Source organism: Phyllobates terribilis, unplaced genomic scaffold (genome assembly GCF_046119375.1).
Source record: "Phyllobates terribilis strain yellow unplaced genomic scaffold, ASM4611937v1 Scaffold_1__5_contigs__length_1240528914, whole genome shotgun sequence".
In the NCBI taxonomy this organism is placed as follows: domain Eukaryota; kingdom Metazoa; phylum Chordata; class Amphibia; order Anura; family Dendrobatidae; genus Phyllobates; species Phyllobates terribilis.
Window position 1 is genome coordinate 1,070,739,580 of NW_027362761.1, and position 21,690 is coordinate 1,070,761,269.

Consider the following 21,690-nt stretch of genomic DNA (forward strand, 5'->3'; position numbering starts at 1 on the left):
AGGTAACAGCACACTGATCCTCGCACAGCCCCACGCCAGGTAACAGCACACTGACGCTCACACAGCCCCACGCCAGGTAACAGCACACTGACGCTCACACAGCCCCACGCCGGGTAACAGCACACTGACACTCGCACAGCCCCACGCCAGGTAACAGCACACTGACGCTCACACAGCCCCACGCCAGGTAACAGCACACTGACGCTCACACAGCCCCACGCCAGGTAACAGCACACTGACGCTCGCACAGCCCCACGCCAGGTATCAACAACACTTTCAGGACATTCATTTTTTGTAAACTTAAACAGAACAATAAAGTTAAAAAAGTGGAAAAAAAAAAGCGACTGATGCGGATCTCTGCTGGGTCACATGACTCTGGTGACGGTGAGAACGTGCTGACGTCTTGACGCAGCGGCAGGGTATGGCGGCCTTAGCTTCCTGGTAACGGCACCTGGGACGAGGTAGAAGAGAGTTGCGGCGCTCCCAGCCCGGCTGTGGACAATGGCGGATTTTGATGAAATATACGAAGAGGAGGAAGAAGACGAGGAGCGAGCGCTGGAGGAGCAGCTGCTGAAATACGCCCCGGACCCGGTGGTTGTGCGGGGATGTGGGCACGTCACAGTGTAAGGCTCGAGAGGGCAGTGGGTGTGGGACGGGGGCGCACATGTAGCGGTAAGAAAGCCGCTCACAGTCGGTACCGGGCAGTCGGGAGTGTCAGAGTTCGGTATGAGCTGTTCTGGGCACATGGCTGCCAGGAGAGAGGGGGAGCGGCACAGGCGGGGGTGTCCGAGCTTGAAGGCAGCCATAGGCACCACTGTCCTCCTCCCCATTACATCACCAGCTGTGAGGAAATGCACGAGTTATGCGCATATAACACACACACACGTCATGGATATGGCACAAGTCAAGTGTGTGATATATATATATATATCTAATATATTCACACACACACACACACACACACACACACACACACACACACACACACACACACACACACGTACACACACACACGTGACAAGATGCCCCCATCACAAGCTATAATAAATCAGACATTTCCTTCCAGCCTGTGATGAGGTGCATCATCTCACGTGTTAATATGTATACATGTATACACACGTGCTGCACCCACATTTTATGTCACTTTATGTAGGAGCTTACAGGTACACGCGTCTTCAAGGCAGAGGTATATGTGAGATCAGGGGCTGACTGATGAGATCTAGCTGGAAGGGTATGGCAATGTGATGGTCAGATTGTATTCTTATCTCTGTTGCACACCCCAGCTCTGTTCAAGTAGTATGTTTTTTTTTAAATTTTTTTTTTATTATTATTTCAGTGCTAGAGTGGTGCCACTGATGTAAGTTCTCTGACCCTAGTCTTATACTTACCAGTCTTCAGCTCTTCCTGGCACTGCTCCGGTCCCGATCCACCATATTGTGACCGCAACTCCAGACTAACCTTATGTGAGAGGTGATGGTCACAAGTTCTCAATGTAAGTCTGAGAGTCAGAATGAGGCTCTCATAGACTTCCATTGAGTTGTGACCTTCGGATCACCCAGCAAACGCTAGAATGACCTGGTCGGTCACAACTTGCAGAAAGTGACTGGAGCGGTGCCGGGAACAGATGTAGTAAGTATAAAACTAGCGGCAGGGGCTTACATTAGTGGCACCACTCCAGCGCTGCAGTAAAAAAACTAAGTGGTGCTTTCAGATAAAGGTTTTCTCATGACAAGTGTGAGGCACATAGGTTGTCATGTATATGACAAGGATATAGATTGCTCTCCAGATGCCATAAGTGCTGCTCCATGCCATATGCAGATTGTTGACCTGTGGAGTATGTGAATGCTGGTTACTGTTTTAAACTGGCTTCTTGGCATTTTGTTTGCTCAGTGTAGATCCAGAGCACTTGTCTGGCCTTGGGTATGTAGCTTGTTACGTTATCTGGTAGTTGGGCTTGTAGTTCACCATACTGGACTGTGTGCCATTTACCTTTCTCATCAGGTGCAAGTAAATCGTATTGGTCTCCTCTGCTGCAGGCAATCGCTTCCCAGTTGCACATCCAAAATCTCTAGTTTGGAGGCGCTTTGAATTCATGAACTACATGATGAGCAGCAAAGCTGGACTGCTAAAGCCTGCTGGCTTATTGGGAAGCTTGTAGTTGTGTAGTGGATTGCAGAGTTAAGGGTAGTTTCTCTATAAGCTTGGAACAATATGTAAGGTCAGCAAACAACAAAACTTCCAATTGTGAAACTACAACATCAGGGCACGTTGTGAGTTGTAGTTTCACTGCTGCTGGAATGCTTAGTGTTGCTGAACATGTATAGTTGTTTTATAGCATGCTGGCTTTGGCTGCCATTTATTCTGTCCGTCATAAGGATTGCATAAAAGGAAGCTTCTTGAACATTCCAGGCTACCGCTGATTTAATTAAATTTTCTTGATATTTTGAAACTTTTTCCTTGTTTTGAGTTCCTGGAAAGATTTGTGTTTAACATGTACTGATTGAAAAACTCCCAACACCATTACAGCTGAATATTTGCTACACTTTTATCAAGTCCAGAAATCCTCTGTGGTTCATACAATCAGGGCTACAGATTGATGTCGTGTCTACCACGTTTGGACATACATGTATGTCCAAATGCATCCTTGGCAATTCTGAACTGCTCACAGATTAAATCCCAAGAAAATTCTTTTTACCTCAGGGGGATGGCGGTGGTGGAGCAGGGGTCACAGGAGCCAGGGTCACAGATACAGGATGTTCGCGGTGGCTGCGGCAGGAGTCGGGCGATGCTGCGGGCACCGTCCTCTCAGCAGGGTCGCTAATTCAGGATGACTTGGGCGGTGGTGGCGGCGGGAGTGGGCGATGCTGTGGGCCCTGTCCTCAGAAGAAGTCAGCTGTGTGTGTAGGTTCCCTCTCCCATACATAGCACTACCGTGGGCTTAGGGAAATGGCTTTCGGAGCATGCACAGATCGAGATCTCATCCTGAATCAGCGACCCTGCTGAGAGGACGGGGCCCTCAGCATCGCCTGACTCCTGCTGCAGCCGCTGCAAACCTCCTGTATCTGTGACCCCTCTCCACCGACGCCACCCCCCAGGTAAATTACCGTATCTTCACATTATAATCCGCACCCCCTTTTTCCTCCCAAATTTGGGGGGAAAAAGTGCGTCTTAGAATCCGAAAAATACGATAGATATATACAGTACAGACCAAAAGTTTGGACCCACCTCATTTAAAGATTTTTCTGTATTTTCATGACTATGAAAATTGTACATCCACACTGAAGGCATCAAAACTATGAATTAACACATGTGGAATTATATACTTAACAAAAAAGTGTGAAACAACTGAAAATATGTCTTATATTCTAGGTTCTTCAAAGTAGCCACCTTTTGCTTTGTTGACTGCTTTGCACACTCTTGGCATTCTTTTGATGAGCTTCAAGAGGTAGTCACCGGAAATGGTCTTCCAACAATCTTGAAGGAGTTCCCAGAGATGCTTAGCACTTGTTGCCCCTTTTGCCTTCACTCTGCGGTCCAGCTCACCCCAAACCAGCTCGATTGGGTTCAGGTCTGGTGACTGTGGAGGCCAGGTCATCTGGCGTATCACCCCATCACTCTCCCTCTTGGTCAAATAGCCCTTACACAGCCTGGAGGTGTGTTTGGGGTCATTGTCCTGTTGAAAAATAAATGATGGTCCAACTAAACGCAAACCGGATGGAATAGCATGCCACTGCAAGATGCTGTGGTAGCTATGCTGGTTCAGTAAGCCTTCAATTTTGAATAAATCCCCAACAGTGTCACCAGCAAAGCACCCCCACACCATCACACCTCCTCCTCCATGCTTCACGGTGGGAACCAGGCATGTAGAGTCCATCTGTTCACCTTTTCTGCGTCGCACAAAGACACGGTGGTTGGAACCAAAGATCTCAAATTTGGACTCCTCAGACCAAAGCACAGATTTCCACTGGTCTAATGTCCATTCCTTGTGTTCTTTAGCCCAAACAAGTCTCTTCTGCTTGTTACCTGTCCTTAGCAGTGGTTTCCTAGAAGCTGTTTTACCATGAAGGCCTGCTGCACAAAGTCTCCTCTTAACAGTTGTTGTAGAGATGTGTCTGCTGCTAGAACTGTGTGTGGCATTGACCTGGTCTCTAATCTGAGCTGCTGTTAACCTGCGATTTCTGAGGCTGGTGACTCGGATAAACTTATCCTCAGAAACAGAGGTGACTCTTGGTCTTCCTTTCCTGGGGCGATCCTCATGTGAGCCAGTTTCTTTGTAGCGCTTGATGGTTTTTTGCAACTGCACTTGGGGACACTTTCAAAGTCTGCCCAATTTTTCGGACTGACTGACCTTCATTTCTTAAAGTAATGATGGCCACTCGTTTTTCTTTACTTAGCTGCTTTTTTCTTGCCATAATACAAATTCTAACAGTCTATTCAGTAGGACTATCAGCTGTGTATCCACCAGACTTCTGCGCAACACAACTGATGGTCCCAACCCCATTTATAAGGCAAGAAATCCCACTTATTAAACCTGACAGGGCACACCTGTGAAGTGAAAACCTTTTCCGGTGACTACCTCTTGAAGCTCATCAAGAGAATGCCAAGAGTGTGCAAAGCAGTCATCAAAGCAAAAGGTGGCTACTTTGAAGAACCTAGAATATAAGACATATTTTCAGTTGTTTCACACTTTTTTGTTAAGTATATAATTCCACATGTGTTAATTCATAGTTTTGATGCCTTCAGTGTGAATGTACAATTTTCATAGTCATGAAAATACAGAAAAATCTTTAAATGAGAATTACAGCTAATAATCGTCTTTTATAAGACCTGATCAGGCCGGCACAGGTCTGTGGAGTTATCTTGGCCCACTCCTCCATGCAGATCTTCTCCAAGTTATCTAGGTTCTTTGGGTGTCTCATGTGGACTTTATTCTTGAGCTCCTTCCACAAGTTTTCAATTGGGTTAAGGTCAGGAGACTGACTAGGCCACTCCAACACCTTGACTTTTTCCCTCTTGAACCAGGCCTTGGTTTTCTTGGCTGTGTGCTTTGGGTCGTTGTCTTGTTGGAAGATGAAATTACGACCCATCTTAAGATGCTTGATGGAGGAGCGGAGGTTCTTGGCCAAAATCTCCAGGTAGGCCGTGCTATCCATCTTCCCATGGATGCGGACCAGATGGCCAGGCCCCTTGGCTGAGAAACAGCCCCACAGCATGATGCTGCCACCACCATGCTTGACTGTAGGGATGGTATTCTCGGGGTTGTATGCAGTGCCATCCAGTCTCCAAACGTCACGTGTGTGGTTGGCCCCAAAGATCTCGATCTTGGTCTCATCAGACCATAGAACCTTGAACCAGTCTGTCTCAGAGTCCTCCAAGTGATCATGAGCAAACTGTAGACGATCCTTGACATGACGCTTTGAAAGTAAAGGTACCATACAGGCTCATCTGGAACGGAGACCATTGCGGTGGAGTACGTTACTTATGGTATTGACTGAAACCAATGTCCCCACTGCCATGAGATCTTCCCGGAGCTCCTTCCTTGTTGTCCTTGGGTTAGCCTTGACTCTTCGGACAAGCCTGGCCTCGGCACGGGAGGACACTTTCAAAGGCTGTCCAGGCCGTGGAAGGCTAACAGTAGTTCCATAAGCCTTCCACTTACGGATGATGCTCCCAACAGTGGAGACAGGTAGGCCCAACTCCTTGGAAAGGGTTTTGTACCCCTTGCCAGCCTTATGACCCTCCACGATCTTGTCTCTGATGGCCTTGGAATGCTCCTTTGTCTTTCCCATGTTGACTATGTCTGAGTGCTGTTCACAAGTTTGGGGAGAGTCTTAAATAGTCAGAAAAGGCTGGCAAAAGAGATCTTTAATCCACACATGTGAAGCTCATTATTCTTGGTGCCTGAACTACTTCTTAATACTTTAGGGGGACCAAACAGAATTCTTGTGGTTTGAGGGGTTGAATAATAAATGACACTCTGAATTAACTTTTTACGTTTAAAAAAAAAAAAAATTTGCTGCAGTGCATTTCCCACTTCCAGGCTGATCTACAGTACAAATGTCACAATGCCAAGTTAATTCCGCATGTGTCAACCAGCTAAATCTGCAGGGGGTTGAATACTACTTGTAGGCACTGTATATATATATATATATATATATATATATATATATATATATATATATATATATATATATATATATATATATATATATGACACCCCCATTTCTAACCCTATAGTCATATTGTTAAATAAAAATACTTTATTTGAAATAATGACACTCCTTTATTGAATCTACATTTACCAAAAAGCCTTATACTTACCATAATGCCTAATCCATTGAAGCCCATATCACCTGTAAAAAGAATAAAATAAAAAAGCAACATAATACTCACCTGTCCCCGACGTGAACATAATCCACTTGTCCATAGACGTGTCTAGCTCTGCTACATATAGATGGCAGGCTGAATTGTTGCATGATGGACCTATACAGTTTGCCATCCAGCAGAGACACTGAGCTGCGCGTGCTTGCGCATCTCAGTGACATGATAAAGTTGAGTGGGGTTCATATCCAATTAACTCCGTTCATCTCAATAACATCAGCGCGAGCAGTGTGAGATCTTTCCAACGGAGCTCGCGCTGACGTCATTGAGGCGAACGGAGTTAATTTGGATATGAACTCTGCTCAACTTCATCACGTCACTGAGGTCACTCGCCGCTCAGTGTCTCTGCTGGATGGAAGGCTGTATAGTCGCATCATTTTTTTTATAGTAAAGGCTAAGCATACAGCTGTGAGCTGACATTAATAGCCTCGGAAGCTCCATGTGTATTGCCCCTCCCCCCTTCCCAAGCTATAAACCTCAGCCCCAGCTGTCGGCCTTTCCCTCTGCTGGTTATTAAAATTTTCATTATTTATTTATTTTTTTTCAGAAAATAATATTTGTACTAAAATACATGTACAGTAAGGTATACACGCAAAGCACTGACATATATATAAAAAAATAAAGGGAACACTCAAATAACACATCCTAGATCTGAATGAATGAAATATTCTCATTGAATACTTTGTTCTGTACAAAGTTGAATGTGCTGACAACAAAATCACACAAAAATAATCAATGGAAATCAAATTTATTAACCAATGGAGGCCTGGATTTGGAGTCACCCCCAAAATTAAAGTGAAAAAAAACACACTACAGGCTGATCCAACTTTGATGTAATGTCCTTAAACAAGTCAAAATGAAGCTCAGTATTGTGTGTGGCCTCCACATGCCTGTATGACCTTCCTACAACGCCTGGGCATGCTCCTGATGAGGTTGCGGATGGTCTCCTGTGGGATCTCCTCCCAGACCTGGACTAAAGCATCCGCTAACTCCTGGACAGTCTGTGGTGCAACGTGATGTTGGTGGATGGAGCGAGACATGATGTCCCAGATGTGCTCAATCGGATTCAGGTCTGGGGAACGGGCGGGCCATTCCATAGCTTCAATGCCTTCATCTTGCAGGAACTGCTGACACACTCCAGCCACATGAGGTCTGGCATTGTCCTGCATTAGGAGGAACCCAGGGCCAACCGCACCAGCATATGGTCTCACAAGGGGTCTGAGGATCTCATCTCGGTACCTAATGGCAGTCAGGCTACCTCTGGCGAGCACATGGTGGGCTGTGCGGTCCTCCAAAGAAATGCCACCCCACACCATTACTGACCCAGTCATGCTGAAGGATGTTGCAGGCAGCAGATCGCTCTCCACGGCGTCTCCAGACTCTGTCATGTCTGTCACATGTGCTCAGTGTGAACCTGCTTTCATCTGTGAAGAGCACAGGGCGCCAGTGGCGACTTTGCCAATCCTGTTGTTCTGTGGCAAATGCCAAGTGTTCTGCACGGTGTTGGGCTGTGAGCACAAGCCCCATCTGTGGACCTCGGGCTCTCATACCACCCTCATGGAGTCGGTTTCTAACCTTTTGTGCAGACACATGCACATTTGTGGCCTGCTGGAGGTCATTTTGCAGGGCTCTGGCAGTGTTCCTCCTTGCAGAAAGGCTGAGGTAGCGGTCCTGCTGCTGGGTTGTTGCCCTCCTACGGCCCCCTCCACGTCTCCTGGTGTACTGGCCTGTCTCCTGGTAGCGCCTCTGGACACTACGCTGACAGACACAGCAAACCTACTTTCCACAGCTCGCATTGATGTGCCATCCTGGATGAGCTGCACTACCTGAGCAACTTCTGTGTGTTGTAGGATTCAACCAACATTCAAAAGTGACCAAAACATCAGCCAGAAAGCATTGGTACTGAGATGTGGTCTGTGGTCTCCACCTGCAGAACCACTCCTTTATTGAGGGTGTCTTGATAATTGCCAATAATTTCCATCTATTGTCTATTCCATTTGCACAACAGCATGTGAAATTGATTGTCAATCAGTGTTGCTTCCTAAGTGGACAGTTTGATTACACAGAAGTTTGATTCACTTGGAGTTATATTCTGTTGTTTAAGCGTTCCCTTTATTTTTTTGAGCAGTGTATATACAGTATATCTCTATCTCTGTGTGTGTGGTCGAAGAATATTTCCTATTGAAAACTGTGTAAATGACAGGGGAATTCTCTGTAAAAGCTCATGTTAAAATCGCATTGCAGTCGGATGCTGCTCACACGGTCCAAGAGCTGTTCGATTATTTATTTTTAAATAATTGCACCCATTGACTTGCATTGGCGAGTCTCGTCCGAGATACGAGGACAATCGCAGCATGCTACGTTTTTTTTTTCTTAGTCCGATTTCAGCTGAGAAAAAAAAAACGCAGATGAGCAGAGACTCATAGATTAATGTTTTTTTGAGGAATGTTTTGCCACGCTAAATGCACATGGGCAAATCATCAAAATTTGCTGCTTTTGCAATTGCCGACCAGTGATGCTCCAAACCTGATTGATACATCAACAGGTGGATATGGCAGAAGAAAGGTGTATAGATATCCGTGCGCCTCCGTATGAAAAGATGATCCGGTGATCAAAAGGGTTAATGGAAATGTTTTTTATTAATGAACTAGCCTAGGCTACTCACTGAGGAAGCGGACAGGCCGTCCGTGAAACATGTATGAATGTAGTTTAATAATTAATAAAAAAAAATATTTCTATTAACTCTTTTGATCAACGGATCATCTTTTCATACGGAGGAGCGCAGATATCTATACACCTTTCTTCTGCTATATCCACCTGTTGATGGGCCTTGGAACCCTAATTTGGGCTGGTGTTGTCTGCAGCTCTCTACACAAGCGCCTACATGTGTTGTGCATTAACACAACTCTACGAGGTGAGCAACATATCTGCATATATTATTATTTGTCATTTGGTAACGGCACCATCTGCGCCCCTTTCTCTATTTCTTTTTCCTTAAACCTGATTGATATGAGACATGTCTGGAGACACTGCAGGTCATGATGGCACATTTCGGCCAAACTGCCTTCTAACAATAGCACGAGTAACACACAGCCTTGTATGTTGTGTTGGGACACTTTGGAGAGATGATTGTACCACTAGTTCTACAACCAAATCAATACAACACCAAGGGGTTAGTGTACCTCAAATGAAGAGGGGTTTGCCTACTGTACATTATACCATCCCACACAATCATCCTTGGAGTGGGATTGGTGTGGTTTCCTTGTGAAGGCTTCTTAATGATATTGCTCATGTGGTCTTGTTAGATTTGAAGAATAGTGTGTTGTGATCCATTCTGTAATCCAAGTGAAATTGGTGATCACATACCAAGCCTAAGGCATCAGTATCTAAACAGCCAGACATCTAGCTACAGGTATTCCATTGAGTTCATGCCTCTTCTCAGGCTATCATGATGCTCTGGGCAGCACATTGAAGAGGCCTTCATGAAGGAATGTGAAAGCGTCCCAGGAACGTTTAAAACAACGCAAGGCTGCGCGTTGCCTGTGCTACTGTGAACAGCCAGTGTGGCCTATATTTGCTACCATGGTCTCTGGACTTGCCTCCCATCGAGCACATCTGTATACCATTGGTCGGCAATTGCAAAGGAAGCTCCAGCTGCGGATCTTGATTATTTGCCCATCTGCATTCATGTCTATTAATCTTGTCATTTTCATAATTCCATGACTTTCCCTTCTTGGTGTTGCAATCACCATGTTGAGGTGTATAAATGGAGCTTAATGGCCTCCTTTCCATTCCTGGCGGCATGTCCTATGGGTATGCCATAAGTTTTCAAGATGAAACAGCCGCTTTAATAATTACTCTTGACAAAGCCATCAGCAGAAAATTTTGTAATATACCCATCTACATTTTTGTTCCTTTCAAATCACAGGACTGGTGGAGTTGTGGCCTTTGACACGCGGGGGCCAAATAGATCTATTTTATTGTAAAAGAAAACTATTGTTAATGCTGTTTCTATGAAAATCCAAATTTCCAGTAACATTGCAGAAAAAAACATGATTGTAATATGAGATGTGCTGGATTTTATTGAGGGTTGTCCTTTGTAGCGACTCTCCTCTCTGAATAACATTATCCATGTGGAAATGAATGAAAATTTAAATTATGTCCACCTTGTATGCGCCATTTTTGCTAAATAAAAAAGTCGCAAAATGTGAACTGTGCCTAAATTTAGCCATAATTCATGTTTGAGACTGCTGATTTCGAAGTAGCTTGTTATTCCCAGTTGGTCTGCAAAATTTATAGTATATACAGTTTATGTACTATCCTGATCAGATTTGCCACTTAAACTCAATGAATACACTAAAAACAGATATTCTATCCTATTTTTACAGATCCATTGCGAATATTAACACCGAAATTGGTATTTAGACTGTAATTATATTTCTAATTGTGTGAAAACTGATGTCATATAGAGGGCAATATGGATGAAGATTCTTCCGGGTTTAGGTTTGCTTTCTTTTAATGTCCATCATCCATCACTGATAAGCCTTTGATCAGCATCTGTCTCACAGAAAGCTTGGAGAGGATACAATATCAGGATATAAAACTCCTTTTTCTTTAAGTTTCTAACAGTAAAATGATCTTTTGATTGTTAGTCAGTAAAACTTATGTCTGTCCCAGTCTTCATATCCGTTAAATGTTGTCTTTTTGACACATTTATTACTGTGGATGGAGATTTTATAAGGGCACAGTTGATAGTTTAGAAATATTCCCCAAATGGCAATCCAAGGAAGCTCCAGCTCCTGTTTCGGCATTAATGGCTTCTCATCTTGCCAAATTGTCATCAAAATATTTTTCATCTCTATGTGGAAAAGAGTAATGAAAACAAAGCCCTGCTTCTCACACAAGCAAATGGTTTCTGCATACTTCTACAATTGAGAACAATGGATGAATGCCAGATGTTTGCTTTACTTAAGGCTATGTGCTATGCAGAAATGAAGCAGAAAATTTCTGCATCTCCCTGGCAGAAAAAACGCATGCAGATTGTGCATGCGTTTTTCCTGCAGAATACATGCGGATCCACATGCGGATTCACATGCGTTTCCGCATGCAGATTGACAAGCGCTTTCCAGGCGATAGCATCACTTGGAAAGTGCTTAACAACTAGGTCACACTGTATAAATCCATGCAAAAGGCATGAATTTATACAGTGTGACCGTAAAAATTAAAACAAATAAAGCTATACTCGCCCCCGGCGTGGCTACAGCGCTCGTTCCTGTCTGGTTCCCGGCTGCCGGCATATCGCGAGACAGAGCGGTGAAGGGCCTGCGGTCACATGACTGTGACGTCACCGCAGGTCCTCAAGCGATGCCGGCATTCAGAGAGAAGCCGCCGGACAGGTGAATATAACTTTATTTGTTATTTTATTCTTTTTTTACAGGTACAAAAAATCTTCTCTCCTCCAGAACTGGGTACCATCCGCACATAGAGACGCATAGAAGCCGCTTGTACAAATGTAGAGTCGCGGTTTCTATGCCTTTCAATGCAAGTCAATGCAAGTCAATGGCGGGAGTTCCGCTGCGCTTCCGCAAAATTAAATGACATGCTGCGGATTATTGTACGCAGCATAAACGCTGCGGAACAATCTGCAGCATGTGCATAGAACATGCGGAATCCCCTTGGGGACCATGGGGTGCGGATTACCTAGCGCTTAACAAGCGTTTACGCTGCGGAAATTCCGCAGCATAAACGCTTGAAAAACGCTACGTGGGCACCCAGCCTAAAGCAAGAAATTACTTAGAAGTGTGAAGCATGTTGCTCACTTTACGTCTCTAAGGCTATGTGCCCACGATGCAGAAATGCTCCGGATTTTTCCTGAGTGTTTCTGCATCTCCCTGTCAGAAAAATGCATGCGGATTTTATATGCTTTTTTTTCTGCCAGGGACAAGCGTTTGTCAAGCGTTTTTAGCATCACTTGGAAAAGTGTTTGAAAGTTGGTCGCACAATATAAATCCATGCAACCGGCATGGATTTATATTGTGTGACCAGCATAATGTGAAAAAATAAAAGAATTAGAATGTAAAAAATAACCTTATACTCACCTTCTGATGGCCCCTGCTCTGCTTCCGTCGTCGCTGCTGGCTCCGTGGCGGGTACCGGTAATGTAAAAGGACCTTCCATGACGTCAGCGGTCATGTGACAGGTCACGCAACCGCTGACGTCATGGAAGTTCCTTTTACATTACCGGTACCTGCCACGGAGCCAGCAGCGATGTCGGGAGTAGAGCGGGGACCATCAGAAGGTGAGTATAAGGTTATTTCTTAATTTTAATTCTTTTTCTACTTACAGATACTTTGGTACCTGGGTCTGGAGGAGAGTCTCCTCTTCCCCAGACCCGGGTACCATCCGCGCATTAATCGCATAAGATTAATTGCATTTTGCATACGGACCACTACATGTAGTCATGCGGATCTTATGAGATCCAATGCAAGTCAATGGCGGCAATTTTGCTGCGAAATCGCACTAGAATTGGTCTTGCTGCGGGTTTTACCACAATGCGAATTCGCAGCGGAAATTTCCACATGATGTTCACAGCACATGCGGATTTGAATTGCAGTAAATGGCAGACCTTTTTACAAGCGATTTTAATGCGTTTTCGCAGTAAAAATACACCGCAAAAATGCATTAAAATCGCTTCGTGTGCACATAGCCTAACACTATGGCCCTGATTTTAGAATTGGTGTTTTTCACTCAAGTCTTAATGAAAGATGCTCTGGAGTACAATGTGCCAAACACATTAAGATGGGCACACCTTGTAATTAATTTGGCGCATCTTTCAGCTTACAACTGCCTTGCGCCTCTATCTGAATTGGAAGAGACGCCAGAGTGCGTAATATATGGCACCTTTTGTGGCTCAAATTATGATGATTATGACAGGCAGGCTTCACCCCAGATCCCCCACTTTGGCTGTGCTTGCCGGAACTGGTGTAAAATTCTCGAAAAAGCTGCAAAATTTGGAGTTATAATGAAACTTTGCCACATTTCAGTTAGGTTTTTTTTTTTTCCAGGAAAATTGCTGAAAACTCTTTGAATCAGTGCCTATATTCCTTTTTTTTTCACTTGGTGCATTATTTGAATACAAGCCTCTTGAGAACCCTACAAATTATAATAACTATTATACGATAAATAAATGTTAAGTTACTGTGCAACAAAGATTTTGTTCCATAGAGGCACCTGAATGGTCAGATTGTTTAATGCAATGGCACACGGGTCATGCCACGTCAGCTACAAAAGGGCACCACGTTTTGAAAGGTTGTGGTCTGTTAAAGAATCATAGAATCATAGAATGGTAGAGTTGGAAGGGACCTCCTGGGTCATCTGGTCCAACCCCCTGCTCAAAGCAGGATTCACTAAATCATCTCAGACAGATATCTGTCCAGCCTCTGTTTGAAGACGTCCATTGAAGGGGAACTCACCACCTCTCGTGGCAGCCTGTTCCACTCATTAATCACCCTAACTGTCAAAAAGTTTTTTCTAATATCTAATCTGTGTCTCCTCCCATTTAGTTTCATCCCATTGCTTCTAGTCTTTCCTTGTGCAAATGAGAATAAAGATGAAACTTCTACAATGTGACAGCCCTTGACATATTTGTAGACAGCTATTAAGTCTCCTCTCAGTCTTCTTTTTTGCAAGCTAAACATTCCCAAATCCTGCAACCGTTCCTCATAGGACATGGTTTGCAGACCAGTCACCATTCTGGTCGCTCTTCTCTGAACTTGCTCCAGTTTGTCTATGTCTTTTTTAAAATGTGGTGCCCAAAACTGTACACAGTATTCCAGATGAGGTCTGACCAAAGAGGAGTAAAGACCGATAATGACTTCACGTGATCTAGACTGTATGCTTCTGTTAATACATCCCAGAATTGTATTTGCCTTTTTTGCTGCTGCATCACACTGTGGACTCATGTTCAGTCTATGATCTATTAGTATACCTAAGTCTTTTTCACATGTACTGTTGCTTAGCTCTATTCCTCCCATTCTGTATATGCTTTTTTCATTTTTATTGCCCAGATGTAGTACTTTGCATTTTTCCCTGTTAAAAACCATTCTGTTGGTTGCTGCCCATTGCTCCAGTTTATTTAGGTATCCCTCCTAGCTTTGTGTCATCAGCAAATTTAATCAGTTTACCCTCAATTCCTTCATCTAAATCATTGATAAAGATGTTGAACAATACAGGTCCCAGGACGGAGCCCTGTGGTACCCCACTTGAGACATTCATCCAGCTGGATGTGAAGCCATTTACAACCACCCTTTGAGTCCGATCACTAAGCCAGTTATGAATCCACCTAACAGTTGCCTGGTCCATTGCATACTTGGTCATTTTTTCAATAAGGATGGTGTGAGATACTTTGTCAAATGCTTTGCTGAAGTCAAGATATACTATATCTACAGCATTTCCCTGATCCACCCAGTCAGTGATTCTGTCATAGAAGGAAATTAAGTTAGTCTGACATGACTTGTTAGTTACAAACCCATGCTGACTCTGGTTAATCACTTCATTCTTATCCATGTACTTACATACATGTTGTTTAATAATTTGTTCAAAGATCTTTCCTGGTATAGAAGTCAGACTCACCGGCCTATAGTTCCCTGGGTCCACCTTCTTCCCCTTTTTGAATATAGGAACAACATTTGCTCTTCTCCAGTCTTCTGGGACTTCTCCTGTTCTCCAAGAATAAAACTTCAGACTTCTTTCCAAGGAAACTATATAAAAAATCTTAAAATACTTTCATTTGCAAAAATGTCCCTCACTTCAGATAACACTTCTGACTTGTGCTAGACACAAGGGAGTTTCCTGTATCAACACATTGTGACGGGATCTCATGAAATGGCTGCACCAGCGCTCTTCACTGTTTATGTATCGCCAGTGTGGAGCATAATCTGTAAGTAGAACTGCTTGGGTAGAGCTGAATCTGATGATCTGGACACTTCTGGAATTGTACATTATGCTAATATATATATATTTTATTTCTGTTAAGGATACGTCTAACGATAACTTGAAGTGGTCGTCCATTAAGTGAATTCAATCAGAGCTCAAACCTGTCTTGATCATAGTTTCTCATGGGAAGTTCTTTTTTTATTCATGAGGTTTTGAAATGCATCTGACGCAAAAGTAGACTCTAAGGCCTGTGTCTCACGACTCTTTCGAACATCCATGATAAGTGTCTGCAATATGGACCAACAATGAAACAGAATGTATAGGTGTTTGGTCAGTTTTTGCATCTTTCTTTTTATTTATTGCTGCTTTTTTTTTCATTTTGGAGAAAGATTCATCCAGTTTTGATTATTAGGAAATCATATCAATAAATGCAAATAAGAATGCAAAAACTGATTAAACACTGATGCCTTAATATCTTAAAGAGGTTTTCTGCTTTCTGAAAATTCCTGTCTTCCTTCTACAACTTCTATTACATATACAATCTGTGCTCACCCTCCCTTGATTCTCATAAATAGGATTACCTTTTCTGGTCCGTAGCGACCACTTCTCAATAGTCCTCACCTTTAAAGTAAGAATTACAATGAAAGGTAATACCTTATGTAGATGACACACGATCCAACAGTCCCTTTCGCTTTGGGCATCTGTTAGATGTTCTACCTGCATAGTGACAGCACCTGTTGAAGGCACCTAGTCATGTACTATATTAGGGACCACTTCTGCACGTCCACAACTGCTTTCTAAAAAGATGTGATGGATGTGCCCACTCAGGTTTACATCACTGGCACGACATGCCAACACAGGACAATTTTATTATTTCCTTGGACTTTTTTCTGCGTAGATTGCCTCAACCTAATCGCCTACAGGTTTAATGTTGTGATCTTCAGTTTTCAGCGTGCTGAAAACTTTTCTGACAAGAAAACACTGGTTTACTTTTTTTTTTTTGGTTGTAGATTTGGTCTTAGCAACAAGTTTGAAGCAGAATTTCCATCATCTCTAACTGGAAAAGTAAGTGTTCATTCCTGACAAATAACTGATGTTTTAATGATTTCATAATCTAAGTTGTAATTATTATTATTTTATTTTTTTTACTTCCAGGTAGCACCAGAGGAATTTAAATCTAGTATTAACCGAGTCAATAGTTGTCTTAAAAAGAATCTTCCTATAAATGTTCGATGGCTGCTATGTGGGTGTCTGTGTTGCTGCTGCACGCTGGGATGTAGTATGTGGCCAGTCGTATGTCTCAGTAAAAGAGTAAGTTATAATGATACTCAGGTCCCTAGTTCTCTACATGTTTTAATGCAAAAATGTATGATGTATTTAGAACACTGCTATACAGTGATTTTGGTGGCAACGATTTCTGAACGGTTTTATATTAAATAAGTTGTGCTCTACTTTCACATTGATGCCCTATCTGTAGGATCGGGCATCAGTGTATGATCGGTCGGGGCCCCACACCCGACACCTCTGCCGATGAGCTGTTATCGGTGCCGCTGGCCGGAAATGCTAACCTGCGGTGCTTTGCCGTCCTACTGTAGTGGCCGCCGCGGGGTACTGCACATCCGCCTCCCATTGAATTGAATAGGAAGCGGATGTTCAGAACATGCGCCGGCCACCGCAACTTGACGGCCAATCACTGCAGCTAAGTACTTCCTGCCGGCAGCCCCCGGCACCGATAACAGCTGATCGGCAGGGGTGCCAGGTGTGGGACCCCGGCCGATCATACACTGATGCCCTATCCTACGGATAGGGCATCAATGTGAAAGTAGTGGATAACCCCTTTAAGGTTATGGTGTTGATTAACAATATGACTTTGGTTTTGCCAGATTGGCTCTAGTTTCTGAGATATTTAATAGTTGCCATATTTTTCGGATTATAAAACACACTTTTTTTTTCTCTAGAATTTGGGAGAAAAATGGGGGTGTGTCTTATAATCCTAATGTAGCTTACTGGCTGCCGTGGAGCGGGGTCCCAGGGTCACTGTTGCAGGCAGGAGTCTCCCAAGATCTCAGCTCCCGAGATCTCAATCTGCGCATGTGCTGCCTCCAGCGTCCATCTTTCTGGAGTCCACCGCATTGAAAACATGGAAAGTGCGGGGGGGTCCGGGCTTTCACAAAATATTGGTGGCACCCCCGCATCACTGAACACCCCTCCTACCAGTCTGGGGCCCGCTGCATCGCCCCACTTCTGCCTGTGCTGCCGCCAGCTTTCTGCAGCAGCGACACTGCTCCACCGCTGCCACCGCCCCCCAGTTAAGCTACCGTACAAGCGAACTACAAGATGCTCCACCATTTTATTAAAAAAAAAAGTTTTTCTTATTTTCCCCAAAATTTGGGGTGCGTCTTATAATCCGCAAAATATAGTAAGTACAGTAGAATTCTGGCTTTAAAAAGTCTTCTTTATAGCATTGTAAGCCTACAAATTGAAATAAAAAATAATTATATGGGATATTTACCTAAGACACTGTTAGTTAAAAGACCAAAAACTGTTGCCTTTGTTATAACACACAGGTCGCATTGGGGGAATTCATTATTTTCATACATGAATTATCTCAAAAACTAGAATCAATTCAGCAAAAGTAATGGGATTTTTGAATTTGGCACCTCCAAAATACCCTAAATCCATTCAAGAAACCTTGGCCCCTGAGAGAAATTTTTTTCTTTGTAGACCTGTGTAATGATTAGGAAATTTCAATGAATTATGAAATCTCATATCTCAAGGTTATCCTCAGTTGTTCTTAGTGCCCAATTGGTATTCCTGAAACACCACCACCATTTAACCGGTTCCCGACCGCCCACTGTAGACCGCCCTCTGTGCAGCGCCAACGTTTAAAAACGGTGGGTGGTCTCGCAGCGCTCAGGACCCCCAGGGTCCTGCAAGCGCTGCGATTCCGGTGCAGAGCGTTCGCTCTGACAGGGAACATCATCGGGACCTGATTGGATCAGGTCCCAGTGATGTTAACCCTTTGCTATGTTCTATATGCCGCGATCTATAGTGATTGCGGCATATAGAAGGAGGAGAGGGGGTCGTCTTACTTACCTCTCCGACGACCCCTGATAGCTTCCAGGACCTGGGGTTGCTATGGCAGCTGGAGGTCACATGACCGCCTCCAGATCTGCCATATATGGTGTCCTGCCTGGCTCAGCCTGCAGCTGAAGCCAGGCAGGAGACTATGACTGTTAAACAGTCAGCGAAGATCTCATGTAATGTAATACATGTCTATTACATTACATGAGATCAGTGATCAGAAAAATAAAAATTAATGTCCCATATAGGGACTAAGTAAAAATGTAAAAAAAAAAGTTTTTAAACTGTAAAAAAAAAATCACAAAATAAATAAAAATCAATAAAATATTAAACCAATAAATCCGTATATTTTTACAAAACCAAAAAAAGTACACATTTGGTATCGCCACGTCCGAAACAACCCGAGCTATAAAACTGTCACACTAATTAACTCCTTCTGTGCACACCGTAATAAAAATAAATAAAAAACGGAGCAAAAAAAATTCTTTTTCATCATATCGCCAAAGTGGAAAAAAATGCGATCAAAAAACAAAATAGAAATAAAAATGGTACCGCTGAAAACGTCATCTTGTTCCGCAAAAAAAAAGCCGCCATACGGCTCCATCAGCCGAAAAATAAAAAAGTTATAGCGCTCAGAATAAAGCAATGCAAAAAATATATTTTTTTCTATAAAATTGTTTTATTGTGTAAAAGCGCCAAAACATAAAAAAAATATACAGTAAGTGTAGTATCGCTGTAAACGTACTGACCCGAAGAATAACGCTGCCTGATCACTTTTACCACACGCAGAACGGCATAAAAAAAAAACCTCAAAAAACAATTCCTGAATTGTTTTTTTGTTAATTTTACCTCCCAAAAAACGGAATAGAAAGCGATCAAAAAATGTCACGTACCCAAAAATGGTACCAATAAAAATGTCAACTCGTCCCGCAAAAAACAAGCCGTCACATGACTGTCGGCCGAAACATGGAAAAATTATAGCTCTCAAAATATGGTGATGCAAAAACTAGATTTTGCAAAAAAAAAGTGTCTTTTAGTGTGCGACAGCTGTCAGTCATAAAAACCCGATATAAATCTGGTATCTCTGTAATCGCACCGACCCGAAGAGTAAAGTAATCTAATCAGTTATATCACACTAGGAACGGCGTAAAAAATAAATAAAACCAATTCTTCACCTGCTACTGATTTGTTTATTATGTCTCCCAAAGATCGCAGTAAGGCTCTGCTCACATTTATCCTGCGCTCTGCGCTGAGCACTTACACCAGAGTTTCCGTGTAAATCTCTGAAATACGTGATTCAGACGGAACCCATGACGGAAGATTCCCTGTAATGAGGCAGATATAGGCCACTGTGGACGCCGTCTGGCCTGTGATCCCACGGTGTCATTTGTTTTAGGCGTGCATAAAAGTGCGGTTGGCCACAGTTTTGTGCACTTCTGAAAAAAAGGACACCGCTAAACAGAGGCCAGACGGAGTCCAGAGTAACTCTGCTGCCTCATTACAGTGAATGGATCCCGCAGGGGTTTCATCTGAATTACATCACTTGGAAATTTAGATGGAAACCCCGATGTAAGTGCTCAGCCTAGAGCGCCGGATAAATGTTACGTAAAATGTTCCCAATAAAAGCTTCAACTCTGTCCTCAAAAAAAGCTAGTCCCCACTCAGGTCCGTCATCTGTTAAAAATATAAGGGACTTCCAAGTTACTGGTAGCAGAAAGGCTCTGGAAAAGCGAAATGGCCCTTGCCCCCCAAAAGAAATTCAGAAAATTTTGTGCTCCCAAATCCAAATGCCTATTCTACAATAATTTGTTCTCCAATTGTCAAATAGCACTCCGTCCCCCCCAGATCTCGCCGTATGGCTGAGCGGTACGATACAGCCACATATGGGGTATTGCCACTTTTAGAAGAAATTGTGTGACACATTTCTGCACCATTTTTACCCATTGCCCTGTGTGAAAATGTAAAATCTGAGGGTAAAACATTTTTTTGTGGTAAAAATATAATTATGCTTTTTTCACTGCCGAATGGTATAAATTTAAAAATTAAAAAATGCTCACTACTTCCCTAGATGAATTCCTTGAGAGGTGTAGTTTACAAAATGGGGTCACTTGTGGGGGTTTCTGCTGTTTCGGCATGTCAGCGACTCTTCAAATGTGACATGGTGTCTGCTGCCTATCCCAGCCAACATAGCGCTCCTTTCTCTTCCGAACCCTGCCGTACACCAAAGCAGTGGTTTTCCCCCACATATGGGGTATCGGCGTACTCAGGAGAAATTGTACAACAAATTTCATGGTGCAATTTATCCTGTTACCCTTATGATAATACAAAATTAGGGAATGAAAAACATTTTTTGTGGGAAAAATGTGAAAATTTTATTTTTACGGCTCAATATTATAAACTTCTGTGAACCAGCTGGGGGTGCAAGGTGCTCACCACACATCTAGATAAGTTCCCTGAGGGGTCTAGTTTCCAAAATGGTGTCACTTGTGGGGGGTTTCCACTGTTTAGGCACATCAGGAGCTCTCCAAACGCAACATGGCGTCTGCTAATTATTCAGACAAATTTTACATTCAAAAAGTCTAATGGCGCTCCTTCCCTTCCGAACCCTGCAGTGCGCCCAAACAGTGGTTTTCCCTCACATATGGGGTATCAGCACGCTCAAGAGAAATTGGCCAAAAAAATTTGGGGTCCATTTTTTCCTGTTACCCCTGTGAAAATAAAAAAAATTGGGTCTGAAGTAACATTTTTGTGAAAAAAGTTAAATGTTAATTTTTTTCTTCCACATTCCAAAAATTCCTGTGAAGCACCTGAAGGGTTAATAAAGTTCTTGAATGTGGTTTTGAGCACCTTGAGGGGTGCAGTTTTTAGAATGGTGTCACTTTTGGGTATTTTCTGTCATAAAGACCCCTCAAAGTGACTTCAAATATGATGTGGTCCCTAAAAAAATGTTTTTGTAAATTTTGTTGGAAAAATGAGAAATCGCTGGTCAACTTTTAACCCTTATAGCTCCCTAACAAAAAAAAAATTTTGGTTCCAAAATTTTGCTGATGTAAAGTAGACATGTGGGAAATGTTATTTATTAACTATTTTGTGTGACATATCTCTCTGATTTAAGGGCATGAAAATTCAAAGTTTGAAAATTGCAAAATTTTCAAAATTTTCGCCAAATTTCCGATTTTTTTCACAAATAAATGCAAGTGATATCGAATAAATTTTACCACTATCATGAAGTACAATATGTCATGAAAAAACAGTATCCGAATCAGGGGGATCCGTTGAAGCGTTCCAGAG

The 21,690-nt window shown here is 43.0% G+C and overlaps 1 protein-coding gene across 1 annotated transcript in view; it reads left to right on the top strand.

Moving 5' to 3' along the window:
- Positions 1-356: 356 nt before the first annotated feature.
- CHIC2 (cysteine rich hydrophobic domain 2) overlaps positions 357-21,690 on the top strand; it is a 45,073-nt gene continuing 23,739 nt past the window's right edge. The window contains exons 1-3 of the mRNA XM_073645489.1: positions 357-623; positions 16,326-16,380; positions 16,471-16,626. Coding sequence (XP_073501590.1) covers positions 502-623; positions 16,326-16,380; positions 16,471-16,626 — 333 coding nt within the window. The 5' untranslated portion in view covers positions 357-501. The remainder of the gene's footprint in view (positions 624-16,325; positions 16,381-16,470; positions 16,627-21,690) is intronic.